Source organism: Engystomops pustulosus, chromosome 3 (assembly GCF_040894005.1).
Source record: "Engystomops pustulosus chromosome 3, aEngPut4.maternal, whole genome shotgun sequence".
Classification (NCBI taxonomy): Eukaryota; Metazoa; Chordata; class Amphibia; order Anura; family Leptodactylidae; genus Engystomops; species Engystomops pustulosus.
The window spans coordinates 184245774-184266169 of NC_092413.1; the positions used below are offsets into that span (position 1 = coordinate 184245774).

Sequence of the window (20396 nt, forward strand, 5' to 3'; positions counted from 1 at the left end):
CATTAATATGCATCAAGTGCAGCGCTCTCATCTTCTAGCAAAATCCTACACACCCCGGGCGTATGGTGATCAGCCAGCCTGTGGTATTGGTGAAATGCTCTCCACCTGGAAGTAGTTTTATAAAAATATGATTCATATGGAGGCATTAGGAAAACAGATGTACAGTCCATAGTCTAGACCCCATAACAATTAAATTAGGGTACCACTAAATAAAAAGGAAACCTCTATGACCCCAATCCATGGTTCCTGTACCATTGATTGTAAATTCTAAAGAGCTGTGCCTTCATGATCTCACATTTCCTCTGCTGGGGCGAATATTAACTCCCTCTGCCCCTAACAGATCGTAAACTACTAGGGTTTCTTTAAGTGGTGAAGTGTTATTAGTATTTTCTGCATCAACCAGATCATGGCATTTGGGCCTCAGACTTGGTTGGAAGGGGGTGTCTTTTGCTTCTTCGGGTAGGGCCATGGTGGAAGTGATAAAGAGTGTGGTCTCACAATTTGGGTGTATATGTGCCACTAGCTGAGAGAAAGAGAGCAATGCGAAGTTATTTAGACCATGACAGGCTGGTGCACCAAGTCTCAATGACAATTTGGAGAAGAGAACCTGCAATGGAGTGATAAGGATGGCCGATGAATATTGTGCAACATCCCCCATGGGCCTAGCCTTTTTGGGCTTAGGGGCAGCTGGATTCCCTCTGGTGCCTAAGTGGCTGGCTGAGCTGTTGGAACAGGCCTCGTTCATGCTGGGAAGGCACTTTTCACTCCAAGAGTTTTTAAAAACTTGCCTTAAGAGTGGTCAGCCCAGGGTGAAGGAGGGAGGGAGGAGTTATCCAACCAGAACCTTTGTGCAATATAGATCATAAGCATTCATAAACATGACATCTTATTCATAAACAGCCACATTATCATTAATAGCCGTGATCAGGCTCTATGGGACACATATCATCTAATGGGAGCATAATTTTGCAACAATACTGCATTGGCAGGGGTGGTGCAATTACCTTATCGTAGTATCATAGTATCATAGTATATAAGGCTGGAAGGAGACGTAAGTCCATCAAGTCCAACCTTTAAGAACCTTAAACTTGATGTCAACCAATCCAGTGTGGGGTCTTAGGCTGAGCCATTAAGAACAAGTATATTGTTTAGGCATTGCCCTGCTAGTGAAAGGGCCCTGCTGTAACTAAAAATCCATGTATTATGAGAAAGAAACTTTAGTGTCCTACCAGTCATGTCAGCTTCAGATAAGGGTGAGGCCTTTTTGAGTAGTGTGTTGTTTTATACAAGCGTCACTGCCTGTGTGTTACTTGGCATAAGGCTCTACAGACCAAAAAGTCATGCCCTATTTCCCACAAGACAAGGTACACGACGTGTCTAAATCACTGAATGTGGTGCTTGTTGCAAGTTGCACAATTCTGGAATTAAGCCATACATGTTTTTTCTTCTTTACTATAAACCCCGAGATCTTTGTGCGCCCTTGTCCGAGAATTCGGCGTTCTAGGACGAGGGTGCATAGCTACTTGTAGCTGCGCGCCGAAGATCTCAGGGTAGGAGGAGCAAAGAGGCTACTGGGGCGTGGAGTAGCCGCAACGTGTAGCCTCACGTCCGGCTACTCCACGCCCCAGTAGCCACTTTACAAAATTTACATATTATGGCAATAACGTATCTTTCAAAAAGATAGCGGGGACGTGAGGATTAGCTCTAAAAAGGGCTATCCACACCTCCCATACATGCACCTAGCACCCGTTCTACCTTTATAGCTAGAATCGTGGTGGTAGGTTCCCTTTAATCCTCTGCACTAATGTTAGTGATCTAGCATTTCTTCTCCCCACAGCAAAATATGTTTCCATTTTACTTGGAGGACACTTTAGTCATTCCTCCTTCAATTAAACTAGTTTTAGAATTTGGCCGAGATAAGCTTTCTAAGCATCTTTAAGCTGGGCTTAAAGTTATCCTTTCCTATTGCAAAAGTAACAGATCTTGTAACTTTGCACTGAATAATCTCTCATCCGTTTGTACAGGGACCCTTCATATACCATGCATAGATACCCAGAAAGTGTGACTGTAAGGAGAACTCTTACTTCCGGACCATAGTCACAAGCCTCTCACCAGCCAAACCAGTTCCCTACACTGTGCTGACAAGACCCAAACAGGTCAAAACAGCGCTGTCTACAGTTGGGAGTCTGTTCCTTCTGGAATAGATATACTGATTTGGTTTTAATCCCAGATTAAAAACCACAGAGCAAACATAGTGTACTAACCAGTAGAACACTGTTGGTCCCCTTCAGCTCAGACATTGCAGAGTTTAGATCCAATAAATTGACATGTGGAAATTCTGGCACTCCACTGTTTATAAGGAAGCACTTGAAACCTGCGACGCCAGCATGTAGCATCGGTATCAGCTCCGCCTTTAACAGAAAATCAGTGGTAATTAGAAAAAAAAACATGTTTGTCTACAGTATGTCATATTAGCATAGGAAAATCTAATGGATTGTAAGACAATGGGCCTCATTTATTAAAGCGTTTGCGCCAGTTTTCTGTCTGACTTTGCACTGCAAAGAGTGTGGAAACTGGCTGTATGTGTATTTATAAAGTGTCTGCGCCAGTTTTGTATTGCAGCTGCACTGTGTCCGACAAGGCAAAAAAAATGTGCACCTAAAGGAGCTGTCACTGCTTATTCTGACCATGCACCAAAATTATTACTGACGTGCACCACAATTTTGCAGCATAAACAAACTGCAACACAAAAAAAAAGTGGTGCACCCTTCCAGAGCAGTGCAAGAGGCACCAGTTTTGATGAACGTGGGCTAATGTAAAAGAATAGAATAGAAATGCAGCTTAATAGCGCGTAGTTTGAAAAGTTTTTATAGGCTCAGGCTTTAGTTTGGGAAGCTTGCCCCTTCTCCTTTATTGGAGCTGTTAAGGATTTTACCAATTTACCCTTGTAAATGTAACTAAACTTTTACCAAAATTCCAAAAACTTTGAAATATACTTTATTAAAGAAATATACCTTGTGTCCCTTTTCCCTGCCTTCCTTCCTATTTAAGCAGTTTAAAGCAGAAAAGGATGCTCCACAGGCACAATAAAATAATAAAATTGCATAAATCAATAGTACATAATAACTTTATTAAAGCAAAATGTTCCTGTGTCCTTCTTTTTCCCCTACCTTTCTTTCTTATTTAAGAAGTTTAAAGCAGATAATAATGCTGCAAAGACACTTCAAAATATTGCACAAATAGTGTAGATGATAATAATAAACCTTGTAATGTATCTTATTAAAGAAATTTGTTCCGGTGTCCTTCTTTTTCCTCTACCTTTCTTCCTTATATAAGCAGTTTGTATAAATCAGCTTTCTGTGCTGTATCCACTGACAGCTGAGAAATAAAGGAACTTGATAAAGTGTCTAATGACCTAACTCCTTACAGACAGTCCCTGGATAGTCTAATCTCCATACAGAGCAGAATCAGAAAGGGAAATATTCTCTAGGTATTTGAAAGCCTCCTTTTTTTTCTGTTCTGTGAGCAGAACGTCAAATACACTGCTCGCTACAGGAGAAAGATGGTGCAGAAACATTTCTTCAATAAAAAAAAAATTTCAAATGTTTAAAAAAAAATCTTGCAAAATTTGAGTACAAAGATGGCAAAAACTCACCTTTTGATGCCAGGATTTTACAGTGCATGGGTTGAGAAATTTCCCACATCCCACATTGCGGTTATAGATACCTTTGAGGCAAAAGAAGGGAATCCCTTTGTTTGCAACAAAATATTACTCTTACCTGATTATCAGGGATGACCCCTCCCCAGAATGCCACGTCCACATAGCACTGTCCCCGAGCAGCCTGAAGTTTGCTGTGAAAATTGCTCACGGTTGTAGTAGGTGGGAGACTGTTACTGCCAACATGGAAAAATATGTTATACGTGGTGCTACATATATACTGTTACCATGAATCCCTCTTGTTTAACTTAGAAGTAGTTGGTACATGCCTGGTACACATGGCAGCCTTCTTCTATATATGTATATAGTAGATTTTGCTGTTAATGGTCATGCACCTCATCATTTTATCATTGTTATATTCCAATTATGTTGGTGCTTGCTGAATCCATTCATCTGAAGCCTTATAATGGTATTTGCCATAGGTACAGCCCTCATTGCTATTGTATGCCTTATGCGTATGGTAATGCTTGATATGAATCTGTTTTTACCATATATATGTCTTGTGTATGGGGCATACTATACCTCAACATGTATAATTCAGCATGTCCGAACCATATGCTTGCCCTTACATAATCTCTGTGGAGAGTGAAGAGGTCTACATGGGCTTTATTTAGTAGCAATTCTTACCAATTTATATATAATTTAAAAGTTGAGTTACGCTAATTTAAAAGCACAATGGTATAAAGACACCCTGCTTTTTGACTACCATCTGGAGCGCTGACTGTTCTTTGGATTATAATTTAAAAGTTGACTATCAAGTTCCATACATTTAAGCTTATCAAAAGATTTGAAACTCAAGCAAAATGTTTTCCTATGTGAATACACATTTTGGTTTGCCTGAATAATTTACAGTAAGCATTGTATATTTGAATCACTTTCAGAGGCAGCAACATAAATCTAATCCTGGGATAGGCTTAGAATTAAAGACAATCTATGGGAAATATATTGTATACAATTGTATCCAGAATAGGCAATGCTCTGTGAGCTAAACAGCCTAGATTCCAGATGAAGGCCTCATGCACACAACCGTATGGTCTTTTCTGTTTCTGTCCTGTATATATGACTGTATTCTGGCCGCAAATACGGGATGTATTGCAACAGTATAGCAACGTATTGCACTGTATCCATATAAAATACAGTGGGCTGGCAGACTATTGGATGGCTAACACAATGCACCTCCAACTGGTTCTGGATACTACACCTATATACGGCAGCCTACGGTGCAAAGCCGTATACAGCACGTAATTAGCCCTCATTTTATACGTTCCCATTGACTTCTATGGGTCCCACAGAATGGAAATACGGTGGACAATAGGTCATGCTCTATATTTTTATACGTCCTGCTTACAGTACAGTATGGTGGACAATACAGCCATGTACATTGGAATGCAAGGGGCCGTATTCCTGCCGTAGGTCGTGTGCATGAGGCCCAATTGTAGCAAACTATCAGAGACAGTTTTTCTGCTATCCCATATAATGAAAAACAAAGGTTGTAATAGGTTGTGAACTAGAGGTACTAGATACACTAGTAATTGCACTTTTCTTACAGTGGCATATCCACAATGGTTGTAATCCCGCCAGCGGCAGCTGACAGTGTGGCAGTCCTAAAACCCTCCCAAGCAGTGCGCCCCGGCTCATTCACATGAACATGTGGGTCTATGATGCCGGCCATGACTACAAGTTCCCCAACATCCAGCAACTGTTGAATAAAAAGAAAAAGGGTATAAGAATCATTTATTTCAAGGGGTTAGCACAACACAACCATCTTACAACCTACTGTGTATTATTGAATTTCAAAAGAGCCACACAACCTTTACAAAAAAAGGACCGACCGGATTATTCTCCATTAAACTACTTTCTACTTTGCCCTAGGCGAGTCAAGTTTATAGGCTGTAGGGGGAGTGTCACTTCAGAACACAAATATTTAGTTCTTTTGGTGTCATATTAAAGATAAGAATACAGACAGTTAAGGAGAACCTGATTGACCTAATAAATCACTATCAGTATGTTGTGAAGCAGCTGAACACCTTCCAGGTGATGTTTCTTTCATGACCCAGCATGGTGGCATCATCCACAAAATCAACTTTGAAGTGAGATGTAAACTGGTTGTATAAAGTCATGGAGGAGAACTCTCTTCCTCAGAAAACCCCCTTCACTGTAGTTGATGGTCCAGTATCTCCTGAAGTCTGATGAGTAATGTCAATCACAGAGGAGGAGGCGTTCACAGCTCCCAACCCTGACTGTCAGTGTTAAACTCTCCGACTCTTTACATCTCACTTCAAAGTTGATTTTCAGGTTGATGCCACCACAGTGAACTACAAAAGAAACAATAACTAGAAGGTATTGCACTCTTTGACAATATACTGGTAGTAGTTTATTAGGCCTGTCGCTGATGATAGGTTCCCTTTAAATACTTAGTTTGAAATAGGAGCTACATATAAAGATCCAGTTCCCGTCTATTTCTTTAACGGTCTGTATCTCCAGTTCTGTAGCTCACTGAACCGCAAGCCTTATGCAATCTGAAAGATGAAATTCTTATCTTTAATTTGACACCAGCATATTTCTATGTACAGTATAACCATAGATAGGGGTATATAAACTTGACTCATCTCAGGTAAATATGACTTTTCTCACCTCATTTCATGCCAAACTCTACTGGGACTGCAGACCACCACAATTATACTATACTATTATTATATGTGTTACTATTGTTTTGGATATTTTCTTGATGTTAATGTAGATATATATGCAATTGTGATAACATAGTATATTTGCTTTTGATTTTGTGGTTTTATAGGGGCATGAGCAATATGACTGATTTGGCAAGCTCTGTGTAGCACTGGGTAATCGGTGTGCGCTATATAAATACAGGAATTATTATTTCTTATCACAGTTATGTATAATCGTAGAACATATATACACTGCTGTCACTACCATCACATTCTATGTTTTTAAATTTTTTCTTAGGTCCTGGTGACTGCTTTTTAATAATGCGATTTTAAGGAAACCTACCATGGGGAATCTACTATCAGATCTAATGCTAGATTCCTCCTGCCTCTGCCCTAATCTGTAATTTAATAATCCCGGAATCTAACTTGTTAAAAACATTATTTTAGTAATATGTAAATTAACTACAGAGACTACTGGGGCGTGGAGTAGCCTTAGCTCCCAGTGCCCGGCTAGTCTAGTACACGCCCCAGTAGCCTCTGCAGTTAATTTACATATTACTAAAATATAGTTTTTAACAAGTAAGTTTAGGTTCCAGGATTATTAAATTACAGATTAGGCAGAGACAGGCAGGAGGAATCTACCATCACATCTACTTCGATGGTAGATTCTTCATAATAGATTTACTGTTAAGATTAGAGATGAGCGAACATACTCGTCCGAGCTTGATGCTCGTTCGAGCATTAGCGTACTCGTAACTGCTCGTTGCACGGACGAATATTTCGCCAGCTCGAGAAAATGGCATCTCCCGCCGTTTCGATTTTTGGCGGCCAGAAACAGAGCCAATCACACGCCAGGAGACTCTGCACTCCACCCAGCATGACGTGGTACCCTTACACGTCGATAGCAGTGGTTGGCTGGCCTGATCAGGTGACCCTGGAATAGACTAGCCCTTGCCCGCGCTGCTCGCATCATTCTCTGTCTGGATACCGTTAGGGAGAGAGCTGCTGCTGCTGCAGAGATAGCGTTAGGCTGTTCTATTAGAATAGTGTTAGGCAGGAGTGAGTCTACAAGAACCCAACAGCCCTTGTTAGGGCTAGAATAGCGTTATATTTTATTTTTTTTTTGTTTGCTTGTGGCTGGGCTTGCTGGCACTAGTAGTGCAGCTAGTACCATATTGTGAGGAATTTGCAGGGAGACTGGAACGTTCTATTTAGCTCTTAATGACACACATATCCATCTCAAACACCTAAGTGGGACAATTTATTAGGGGTTTGATTGAATTAGGCACAGTCTGACGATTTTTTTTTTTTCAAAACTTAAAGTGACTTAAAATCCAGTTGTGTGCTGTCAGTGTAGGTTAGAAACTAGGCATACAAGAATCCAACCGGCTTTCTTAGGCCTACAATTGCGTTATATATATATATATATATATATATATATATATATATATATTTTGTTGATTTGCTTGTGGCTGGCCTTGCTGGCACTAGTAGTGCAGCTAGTACCATATTGTGACGAATTTGCAGGGAGATTTGCGAACGTTATATTTAGCTCTTAGTGACACACATATCCGTCTCAAAGACCTAATTAAGACAATTTATTAGGGGTTTGATTGAATTAGGCACAGTCTGACGATTTTTTATTTTTTTTTTCCAAAACTTAAAGTGACTTAAAATCCAGTTGTGTGCTGTCAGTGTAGGTTAGAAACTAGGCATACAAGAACCCAACTAGCTTTCTTAGGGCTACAATAGCGTTATATATATATTTTGTTTATTTGCTTGTGGCTGGCCTTGCTGGCACTAGTGGTGCAGCTAGTACCATATTGTGATGAATTTGCAGGGAGTCTTGCGAACGTTCTGTTTAGCTCTTAGTGACACACATATCCATCTCAAACACCTAAATGGGACAATTTATTAGGATTTTGATTGAAATAGGCACAGTCTGCTTTTTCTTTTTTTTTTTACTTTTCTTTTTTTTTATAACTCAAAGTCATCAGGCACAGCACAAAATCCAGTTGTGTGCTGTCAGTGTAGGCTAGAAACTAGCCATAGCAATAGGATAGCATCGTTTTGTTAAAAAAACAAAAACACAAAAAAAACACAAAAAAATTGGACGAGGGCGTGGGCGTGGCGTCCAACTACTGCAGGGGTCAGAGGCCGTGGTCCTGGGTGGGGTGAGACACCACCTGCTGATGAGGGAGCAGGGGGACGCCGCAGAGCTACACTCCCTAGGTTCATGTCTCAAGTTACTAGGACTCGTGGTAGAGCACTGTTGAGGCCAGAACAGTGCAAACTGGTGATGTCGTGGATTGCTGACAATGCTTCTAGCCATTTGTCCACCAGTCAGTCTTCCACGCAGTCCACCCATGTCACCAAAATCAGCACTCCTCCAGCTCCTCCACCTCAGCCTCCTTCCCCCCAGTCTGCCCCCTCCCAGGAAAATTTGGCATTTGAACCGGCATACTCTGAGGAACTGTTTTCTGGACCCTTCCCAGAGTCACAAATCACTTGTCCGGTTGCTGCTGTGCTCTTTTCCGATGCCCAGGTTTTCCACCAGTCAGATTTATAGCAACAAAGTTGCAGTTCTTATAAAAGCATTATTGTATCGAGATACAGATAAATCGATACCAATTCACTGGTGATATATAGAGGCTCACCCTACACCGTATTGAAGTGACAAACCATCTCGCTCTAAGAGTACACACTTATAAACAATAATAGACCCCACACCATAGACTTGCTGAAATTTTAATTGTGTGCTTTTGAATAGGTCTAGACATATGAAATTAGATTTTTACCGTGTGACCGTATTAAAAGTTAAGTTTTAGACCAATGGGTCTCAGTGAGGTCCCCAGGGATCTTTTTTGTCAATAACAGGTTTTCCACCTGTCGCAGTCTGTGGGTGATGATGACATTGTTGACGTAGTGGAAGAAGTGTGTAAAGAGGTGTCGGATGATGAGGAGACACGGTTGTCAGACAGTGGTGAAGTTGTTGTCAGGGCAGGAAGTCCGAGGGGGGAGCAGACTGAGGGATCGGAGGATGATGAGGTGACAGACCCAAGCTGGGTTGATAGGCCGGGTGAACACATTGCTTCTGAGACGGAGGCGAGTCCTCGACGAGAACAGGTTGGAAGAGGCAGTGGTGGGGCCAGACGGAGAGGCAGGGCCAGAGCTGGTGCATCAGCGCCAAATGTTTCACGTAGTGAAACTCCCGTGGTGAGGGCTAGATTTTCGGAAGTCTGGAGGTTCTTTAAAGAAACACCGGATGACTGACGGACTGTGGTGTGCAACCTGTGCCATACCAAGATCAGCAGGGGTTCCATCACTACTAGCTTAGTTACACCACTGCTCCTTCCCCGTGTCATCTGCTAGTCAGCCCCCTGCCCAGGACCCCGGCCCAAACACCTCCCGTGCGAAAACCACACCTTCGCCTCCACATCATCCACCAATGTCTCCATGCGCAGCGTTCAGCTCTCCATACCCCAGACGCTGGAGCGCAAGAGGAAGTACAGTGCAACCCACCCACACGCCCAAGCCCTCAACGTCCACATCTCCAAACTGCTTAGCCTGGAGATGCTGCCCTATAGGCTGGTAGAAACCGAGGCCTTTCGCAACCTCATGGCGGCAGCCGTCCCTCGGTATTCGGTCCCCAGCCGCCACTACTTTTCCCGATGTGCCGTCCCAGCCCTGCACCAGCACGTGTCAGACAACATCATCCGTGCCCTGACCAACGCCGTTTCTGACAAGGTCCACCTGACCACGGACACGTGGGCGAGTGTTGCCAGGCAGGGCCACTATATATCGCTGACGGCACATTGGGTTAACTTGGTGGAGGCTGGGACCGAGTCTGACCCTGCGGCTGGTCATATACTGCGGGGCCTACCTCGGTCCAGGTCTCTCAGGCCTACTATGCCTACTCCTCCTCCCACCCCTCCTCCACCTCCTCCTCCGAATTACCATCCGTGGGCATGGCGCCATCAGTCGGTAGCTCTAGGCACAGCAGCAGTGCCGTTGCTAAGTGACAGCAGGCGGTGCTCAAACTGCTGAGCCTAGGCGATAAAAGGCACACCGCCCAAAAGCTGAACCTGAAGCCAGGCATGGTTGTGTGTGACAACGGCCGTAACCTGGAAGCGGCTCTGCAACTCGGCAGACAGACACATGTGCCATGCCTGGCCCATGTGTTAAATCTCATTGTTCAGCGGTTCCTCAAGACATACCCCAATCTGTCTGATTTGCTCACAAAGGTGCGCCGCATCTGTGCGCATTTCAGGAAGTCCAGCACAGATGCTGCCACTCTCAGGGCAGCGCAGCGCCGCCTCCAACTGCCCGCTCACCGACTGTTGTGCGACATGCCCAAGGGGTGGAATTCAACATTAAGCATGTTATCCAGAGTTTACCAGCAGCGCAGAGCGATTGTACTGCCAGATGTCAACTTCCACCAGAACTGGCAGTCAGGTCAGTCAGCTTCCTCAAGTCTACAATGAGGAGTGGACGTGGATGTCTGATATCTGTCAGGTGCTGAGTAACTTTGAGGACTCAACACAGATGATCAGTGGCGATGCCGCCATCATCAGCCTCACCATCCCGCTGCTTGGCCTGTTGAAAAACTCTCTGGTCAGCATGAAGTCGGAAGCTTTGCGCTCGTCACAAGAGATGGGGGAAGAAGATTCCCTTGTTGATAGCCAAAGCACCCTCAGGTCTGTTTCTCAGCGCATATCGGAGGAGGTGGAGGAGGATGAGGAGGAAGAGGGGGAGAATGTTGGCGAGACAGAAGAGGGGAGCATTGCTCAGTCCTTCACTGTTCAGCGTGTATGGGCAGAAGAAGAGGAGTTGGAGGAGTTGGAGGAGGAGGAAATGGACAGTCAGGCCAGTGAGGGGAGTGAATTCTTGCACATTGGGACTCTGGTGCATATGGCAGATTTCATGCTAGGCTGCCTATCTCGTGACCCTCGCGTTCAAAGAATTTATTCCAGCACCGATTACTGGGTATTCACTCTCCTGGACCCACGGTACAAGCAAAATCTTTCCACTCTCATCCCTGGAGAGGAAAGGAGTGTGAGAATGCAAGAATACCAGCAGGCCCTGGTGCACAAGCTGAAACAGTATTTCCCTTCTGACAGCGCTAGCGGCAGAGGGCGTACTTCTGCGGGACAAGTAGCGAGGGAGAGTAGGCGAGCAGGAAGCTTGTCCAACACTGGCAGGGGTACGCTTTACAAGGCCTTTGCCAGTTTTATGTCACCCCAGCAAGACACTGTCACCTGTCCCCAGTCTCGGCAGAGTAGGGCTGATCTTTACAGAAAGATGGTGAGGGAGTACGTAGCTGACCATACCATCGTCCTAAATGATCACACAGCTCCCTACAACTACTGGGTTTCAAAGCTGGACATGTGGCACGAACTGCCGCTGTACACCTTGGAGGTTCTTGCCTGCCCTGCCGCTAGCATGTTGTCTGAGCGGGTTTTCAGTGCAGCTGGTGGCATCATCACCGATAAGCGTACACACCTGTCGACTGACAGCGCTGACAGGCTGATGCTTATCAAGATGAATAAAGCCTGGATTTCTCAGGATTTCCATTCTCCACCAGGTGAAGGAAGCTCAACCTGAATAATGTATGCACTCCTCCTCCTCATTGTCCTCCTTCTCCTCCTCTTTGTACACTAAAGCAGAGGAAACTGGCTATTTTTTGCCAGGGCCAACTGGCTCTAGGTATAGTACTCAATGTATTTAATTTTTCTGGAGGGCCACCTACCTGGTCCTCTGTTTAAACAATTTTTGGGAGTGCCACATACAGGTACTCTATGTATTTAATTTTTCTGGAGGGCCACCCACCCGGTGCTCTGGTTTGAAAACTTTTTTGGACTGCCACATACAGGCACTCAATCTATTTAATTTTTCTGGAGGACCACCTACCTACTCCTCTGGTTTGAAAACTTTTTTGGACTGCCACATACAGGCACTATCCAAATGTAATTGTCTCCATAGCAGCCTCCACACGTCGTCTTTATAGCTGCCTCCACACGTTGTCTCCATTGCTACCTCCATACATCATCTCCATAGCTGCCTCCCAAAGTCGTCCATATAGCTGCCTCGATACATCGTCCCCTTAGCAAACGAGCTGTGTCAGGCAGAATTTTGGGTTGTTTTCATGGCTTCCACATCAAACTTGTTAACTTTGTCGCCACCCTGCTGTGTTATCCACAAAATATACTGGCAAACTTTTATCATTTACCAATATTATTTCAGCGCTTCTTGCGCATTTGTTTACATTCCCCTCACCCGCCATAACCAAAACTTATAAGAACAGTACTACACTTGATCTTATCCAAAAGGTTCTTAGAAGTGCTGTTTGTAGCCCCCGCCTGCTTTGAAAATGATACTTTTTTCAAAGGAAACGCTTCTGGCCCCCAGGCCCATTTTGGGTGGGGAGGAGCCGAGAGACAGGGGCTTGGACAGGCGAAAGTTCGCCTGGCAGCGGACCGCCAGCTCCATCACAAGATTAGGCAGCCTCAGAGGCATCCATGCATACTGCCCCTGCTGTTTCCTGTCCATTTCACCTCCACGATCCTCCACCAATGTCTCCATGCGCAACTTTCAACTATCTATACCCCAGACGCTTGAGCGCGAGAGGATATACATCACATCATCCCCTTATCAAACGAGCTGTGTCAGGCAGAATTTTCAGGTGTTTCACCAGATACATAGTGGAACTCGGCGCATCTGTCGCGGCCATGCTGGAGACCTGAAGTTTCAATCATAGCAGCGCAATATGGATGCCCCATACTGTCACTCTTAATCATGGAAGTCGTCTCCATGGCTGCCTCCACATGTCATCCCCTTATCAAACGAGCTGTGTCAGGCTCATTTTTTCGGGTGTTTCACCGGATACGTTATGGAACTTGGTCACTATGTCGCCACCATGCTGTGTTATCAACTAAATATACCGTCAACCTTTTGTTCACATAGGAAATCATTTCAGCGCTTCTTGCTCACCTCCTTTGGTTCCTCTCTGCCACCCATTGGTTTGAAGCCTGAGTCCATTTGGGGTATGTCGCTATGCCACTCTCTAGCCTGCTGCTATCTAGCCTGCCGCTGCTGCCGCTGCCTCTGCATGCCGTCTTCTATAGTGTCAGGGTCAATTATTGGATGTTTTAGATGCTATCTAGCCTCATTCAGTCACTCTGTCATGGCCATGCTGTTGCCCATAATTTTGGTATAATGGTACGATTAAGCAGCCTCAGAGGCATCCATGCATGCTGCCCCTGCTGTTTCCTGTCCATTTCCGTGGTGTTTCCATCATTTTCTGAGGTTTCAAGAGGTTTCTGAGCATTGAAAAATGCTCAAGTCTCCCATTGACTTCAATGGGGTTCGTTATTCGAGGCGAGCACTCGAGCATCGGGAAAAGTTCGTCTCGAATAACGAGCACAAGCATTTTAGTGCTCGCTCATCTCTAGTTAAGATTTATTTTGAGTTATTGTTCTAACTATACCGTATTCGACGTGTAGGAAGATATGTCTTTTGTATTGTAGGATATAGGCTCATTCATTTTGGTATGTAGGATCCTTTGTATATTGGTTATTCATTGTTACAATAATGCCCCCCCTAATATATCTGTAGATGCCCCTCTTTGGCATTGACTTTAGGCCACTACCTTATAACTGGGGCCACTAAGCTGATTAACTACTAGACTTTCCTATGAGACGCTATAAATAAATATATTGTGATGACTAGGATGAAACTAAATGCGATTAGAGCTTTAGGTAACTTCTTGTAACATTGTTGTTTCTCAAATATAATGAACAGTATTTGATATTTCGACCAAAGAAATGGTCATCCTGGGTATTACCTGTGATCCACTTGACTGCAGTTTTCCCCATGGTAGAATATTAGTGATCTTGCCGTCGGTGATGATGATATCAGCAGCAGATATGGAGTTGCCAATTACTACTCTTTTACTCCTTATGCCGTTCAGCTTGGACCCTAACATTGCATGTATACTTCCTATAGAGAAGGTATAGAGGTTAGTATATGGCTTGTATACCTAACCTATACGGTCAACATAGAATTGATATCTCTGTTAAATAGCTCTGAATAACATTGGGGACATTCATTATGGTTTCTCTGACAGTTTTCTGGAATAGAAACCACATGAACCTCCCCATCATCCTCAAGTTTCTTGCATTTTCCGACCTGCACACCACATGAATATACCAGGACCACTGGTGGGGTAGAATTTTAACACTGGTGTTCTAAACGCCAGTCTTAATGAACTCCCCCATTGTTACTAAAAATGTAGCACTGAGTGTAGCACTCACGTCTCCAGGACTTCTCCCGAGCTGAACCAATTCTCTGGAATGCCTTACCTATTAGTCTATCAGACTAAGACCCAACTCCCAATGCTTAAACATGCTCTTTTAACCCATTTATTTAGCCAGGCCTAGCTAACCAGGCCACTGGCACCCCAGTAAATAGCCATCCAGCACCCAGTATACAGCCAGTAGCCCCCTAGTATATAGCCAGCCCCTGCCCCCTAGTATATAACCAGCCCTTGCCCCCAGTATATATAATGCAAAACACCGGCGGTTCTTTCCCGATCGCAGGTGTTTCCATAGAAACACGGGCGTCCCGGTAGGGGGCGTTTGGAAATGCAAACACAGCCAAAACGTCCCGTGTGAACGCGCCCTAAAGGGGATACACTGATCTGCAGAAAATCTCAGTGATTGCTTCTCAGTCTACCACTCCTTGGGCTGTAGTGGTTTTGCGCTAAAATGATGCCTAAATCAAAAAGTCGCTCATGATGAATGATTTAGGCATAAATGATTGATTAGTAGGTGCAGCAAAATATCTGGATTGATAGCATAAATGAGGAAAACATGGCTATTTTTGCTAGTCTGGTGTATTGGTGCAAAACTGCGTCAAAATGAAAAGTCGCTAAAACAACAACAAAAAAACAAAACAAATGATGCATCAGGCCCTTCACATTTCCATCTAGATTAACATTTCCTTGAGGAAGCGACGGCGAAACGTGCGTCGGGGTGCTGTGGTGGTGGTCGGGGAGTCTCTCTACTGTGGTATGAATAGATAGTGTGGAATGCCTGGCTAAGGCTCTGAACTCTGGTTATACCGTGATATTTCTCCCTGTTTTACTTGTATGCCCAATACGGCCAAATATTGATCATTGTATTGACCACCACCACTCTTTGTTTTTATGGGATGTTTTTAATATTGATTGTTGATTGCCAGTTTTGTGTACACATAGAAATAAAGATATACTGTTAAATTATCTACTTTTGATGTATTTAGAATTTTATTGTGGTTCTGTATACTTGAATTTGGTACTTATGTTTTGGTTAGTATAGGGACCTTATGTGTATATATTGTAAGCGTTATCCCGATTGGTAATACTTAACATTTTTTTGGCCCGTTTTTAAGCAGTCCGTTAAAAAACGCATGCGTTTTTTTGAAAACATATCCGTTTTTGACAGGTTTGACCAATTATCTTAATTCAAACTGGTCAAAGATGTACGTTTTTTAATGCATGCATTTTTTGCCGGACTGCTTAAAAACGGGCCAAAAACGAGTTCGATACGCCACGTGTGCCATTACCCTTAGTTTTAGTTCATGCCTGAAATATGTGTCAAAATTTTGACAAATTTGTCAAACTTAGACCACACCCCTTCCCATGAAGCTACTCCACCATTACAAAGCCAGGTCTTCTTGGTTGTAGAAGTCACATAAGCATCTTAAAACTTTCTAAACCACTTGATAGATGTATTACAAAGTATCATATACCTATTAAGTGAGGGGTATATTATGTCGCAAACTAACACATAAATATGCCCCAATATAATAACCTTCTAATATAAAGTATGAAACGTTTATGATCATCATTCATTTATGTATCAATCCTATTTAACCCAAGGATTTTACTTATTCTCAAAATACATTTAAGAATATAGAAAAAATTTGTGAACTTATAAAGGCAGAAACCATAGATAAGATACATAGAGAAATGCATATAGCCATCCATAGGGCAGTTACCATTGCACATGTAATAACTGTGATATAATCTGCATTTCTTTTTACCTGCTCTGGTTTCCTTAGACATAGTGATCTCACAGTGTTGTTCTGTTACTTCTAGGTGTAAAACTTCAGTGAAATCACTTTCTCCTTGGATTACTGGCTATCTCTCGTCCCCCAGTCTTTCTCCGGTAATCTTTGCCCTCTGTCCAGCGCTTTTAATGTTTTCCTTACTTCTGTCCTGTTTGCTGACCCTACTAATCGTTGCAATATTCATTGCCTCCCTTTCTGCCCAGTCTCCCTGCGCGAAGATTAATCATTGACTTCCCAGGCAAAGGCCAACATGGACATTGTTATGCAGGATGTAATTTCATTAATTAATTAATCCTATCACTTACAATCTACTAAAGACTATAAACTATATACTTCATATGTTGTGATCAGACATCACACATATTAGTATTATCATTCTATTATGAAAAGTTCTGTTTTAGACCGTTTTTCCCAATAATCTTAATTAAGATAATTGGAAAACGGACACAAATGGTCAAAAAAAGGATACATTTTTTTAACGGACTGCTTAAAAAGACCTAAAAACTGATGCAAAAAGCCACGGCAGCGGTCATACATTTCACTTTGTTTGCGTTTATTGCATGCGGTTTCAATGAGCTGAATTGGAGATTTGCCTAATTACATTGTTGTCATCATTGTGCTTACAAAACGCAGTCTGGGCAGTCACATTCAGTTTCATTAATCTGCCCTATATAAACATTTCTTCAATTAGATGTTATTAAAAAAATGTTCCTTTGTGAAGATAATTTCCCATAAATATAGTCATAAGGTCCCTTAGAAACAAGACTGACTCCTTGGATACGACCACCTCTGCACAAAGAAACAAAAGGTTTTTGTATATGAAATGTCCGGGAGTTACTACATGTCGCACAGCCGTCCTGTGGTAATGATCGCTGAAACCAAGAGGTCAGTCAGGACTCAATAGCGCATGTCCGGCCACCGCTGCCAAAATGTGAGGTGGTCGTATCCAAGGAAGCTATCTCATTTCTAAGGGACAACATGAATACATTTCTGAGAAATTATCTTCACATAGGAACTTTTTTTAATAACATCCAATTAAAGAAATGTTTATATATGGCAGATTAATGAAACTGAATGCGAATGCCCAGACGAGAATACCCCTTTAAGTAAAGGAAGAGAATACTGCTCCAGGATACTGCTCTAGCTCAATCCAGGATGGTTGTGAGGTATGATGTTACATACAGTGGAGTTTGTTGAATATTAGAACCATAAGTGAAGTTCCTGGGCTCTGATGGGACTATCCATGGAACATATATCTTCAAGTGACTAAGGCTGTATGGTTGAGCCCTCTCCGTATTAATAGAAAGGAGTCAGCTCACCCACCTTCTGTGATCCAGGACTTCATTACAGGCACGGAATACCATGCCACGATGGCCAAGAAAAGAGGAAGATTTCCAGCTTGTGAAGGTCCAACAAAAATGTGGGCCACTGCCAGGGTAACACAGTAGCTATGCACTTTGTGACTACTGTATGCCAGTGACAGATCTGTTCTTCGGAGCCCAAGTTTTCGGAGGGCGTAATTATTCCTACATACTAATTCTTTCATTAATGAAGAATAGAATACACCACGTTCTATTGTTCCTGTAGAAACTGGGCTAATTTCTCAGCTCCATGTCTAACCTGCAGGCCAGACACAATAGTAGACGTGTACTAATTATAGCCTAAATGTGGACACATTTTGCATTTCTGTAACTGGAGCTGAGTGCTGCAGCATTTTACTTTTTCCATCTGCTGTGCTAGACCTGGTTAAAGATGACTGTGTAAGCAGTTCTCCTATTAGATTAGTAATACTGCATGCTGCTATAGTACTTTATTCTTATTGTGTCTGGTATCCTTCTTCTAAAAGACAAAGACAGCTGCAGCTTTATAAATCACTACATTGATAATGTATGCAACCTAGCATTTTCTGTATACCGTATATACTCGAGTATAAGCCGACCTGAGTATAAGCTGAGGCCCCTAATTTTAACACAAAAAACTACTGACTCGAGTATAAGCCTAGGGTGGGAAATGCATTAGTCACAGCCTCCCTAGTATATAGACAGTAAATGCACCCTAGTATATAGCCATTAACCCCCTGCCCCAATATATAACCAGCAGGACCGTAGTATATAGCCAACATCCCCTTAGTATATAGCCAGCAGCCCCTTAGTATATAGCCAGCCATTGCCCCCTAGTATATAGTCAGCCCCCTGCACTTAGTATAATGCCATCACTCCCCTTGTGTATAGTCAGTGCCTTCCCCCTTGTATGTAGCCACCTGCCCACTGCCTCCAGTATATAACCAGCACCCCCCTTGTATATATCCGGTGCCTGCCCCAAGTATATAACCACTGCCAGCCCCCTTGTATATAGCTCGGGCTTGCCCCCCAGTATATATCCAGAGCCTCCCCCCAGCACCAGCACCATGTCCTATCTGACTACAGCTATCAATGCAACCAGACCTCTGCTACCTAGGTGGCCGTCGGAAGCCTAACCTACCGCTACCCTATACTATAAGTATATATATATATATATATATATATATATATATATATATATATCCCTCGCTACAACTTCAAACTAGGTTCTGCAACTATATGCACTACACAGAGCAGACTGCTGGCTCTATGTGAGGGAGATAAAAAGGAGCAAGTGGCTGTCTATAATCATATGCACGACAGACTCACTAACTTAAGTATGTAGATATTCAAACGTACACATATACGCATCTATTTATTCTATGCCACTTACCTTGACCCCTATGCGCACCAGTATGTCATCAGCCCCGAATAATGCCAAGTGCCCCGGGGTGGCTTCATGTTACGGCAGTCAGACCCCTTCCGGGTCTGACTGTAAACTCTCTGAGCAGGCGTGAGCATGCCAGTCAGTTTACACTGCTCTACAATACACTAAAACGTAACCTATAATAAAGCCAATCTAGATAAAAATTACAGGAAATGGAAAGTCAATAAATAGCTACAGATGTAGTGCTTAAAACAAGCCAATGCGTTGGAAGAAGGAGCATGATACTACCTCGAAAGGAGGAGCAGAGCAACACCTGCAGGCAGTCCATTAGTGGTTGTAGGTGAAAGAGCTAGAGTCTACCTTCTGGTGAGTCCAGTTATTGAGGACAAACACAGTGAGGCTTCCCTCTTAAGTAGTAACCTGCAGAAACAAGAAAGACAACTTTTTATGTCTTAACAGAAATCAGTAGTAGTGATATCCAAAATGAGAAATCTTCCATTACTAACACTAACAACAAGAAAAAGGATAGCACAAAAATGGTTAGACAATAATCTATTGCGTGTGAAAAATGCAATTAATTTTATTGAGAGACCAAGCAAAACACAAAGACATACATTTAAAACCAATAAAAAAATATAATATACAATGATTCCAGAGCGGTGGCCTGGGGAGGTACACCTGCTCAAAACCAATGCCAAATCCTCAAGTGAGGATGGAATACCTCTCTGTATGCCCAATAGGTCAAATAACAAGTGTTGGGAAAACACATCCAAATCCTAACTACACAACATTGAACATGAGTATGTTCAAGTCTTAGAGTCTTAGACCTTTAATTTCTATGGTAACAATGTACAGCAAGATAGTTTGCACTATGCCCGAAAAGGGGGTATTTCCCTAGGTAGTGTTAAGTATCAAGGGTTTGAAAATTCACAAAGTAAATGCCCATAACTTCCCTAGAGATGCAGCTGCAGGTTGCTGGTAGGACTGGCATACAGGCAGAGAGAAGCGCTGGCAGGAAAGATCCCCACGCGTATCGTCATCAAGGACGACTTCCTCAGGGGTAAGTGACAGTGGACAAGCCAGACTCACCTTAAATGTGCTAGCCGAGAGAGACACACCTGTTCGGCGTCCTCATCAATCCTCAGCGCAAGTCCGGAAGTATGGACCGGTAC

The 20396-nt window shown here is 43.1% G+C and overlaps 1 protein-coding gene across 6 annotated transcripts in view; it reads right to left on the reverse strand.

Annotated features, from left to right (window-relative positions):
* Positions 1–20396, reverse strand: part of LOC140122417 (allantoinase, mitochondrial-like) — a 45503-nt gene that overhangs the window by 10261 nt on the left and 14846 nt on the right. For 2 of the 6 annotated variants that reach the window (XM_072143246.1, XM_072143245.1), the window contains exons 2-6: positions 19513–19644; positions 14231–14385; positions 5266–5417; positions 3780–3894; positions 2265–2411 (exon numbers count right to left, since the gene is read on the reverse strand). In XM_072143246.1, coding sequence (XP_071999347.1) covers positions 2265–2411; positions 3780–3894; positions 5266–5417; positions 14231–14385; positions 19513–19552 — 609 coding nt within the window. In that variant the 5' untranslated portion in view covers positions 19553–19644. Of the gene's footprint in view, positions 1–2264; positions 2412–3779; positions 3895–5265; positions 5418–14230; positions 14386–16470; positions 16670–19230; positions 19386–19512; positions 19647–20396 lie in introns of those variants that run through there. The other 4 variants (XM_072143249.1, XM_072143248.1, XM_072143250.1 and 1 more) reach the window with 4 other exon arrangements.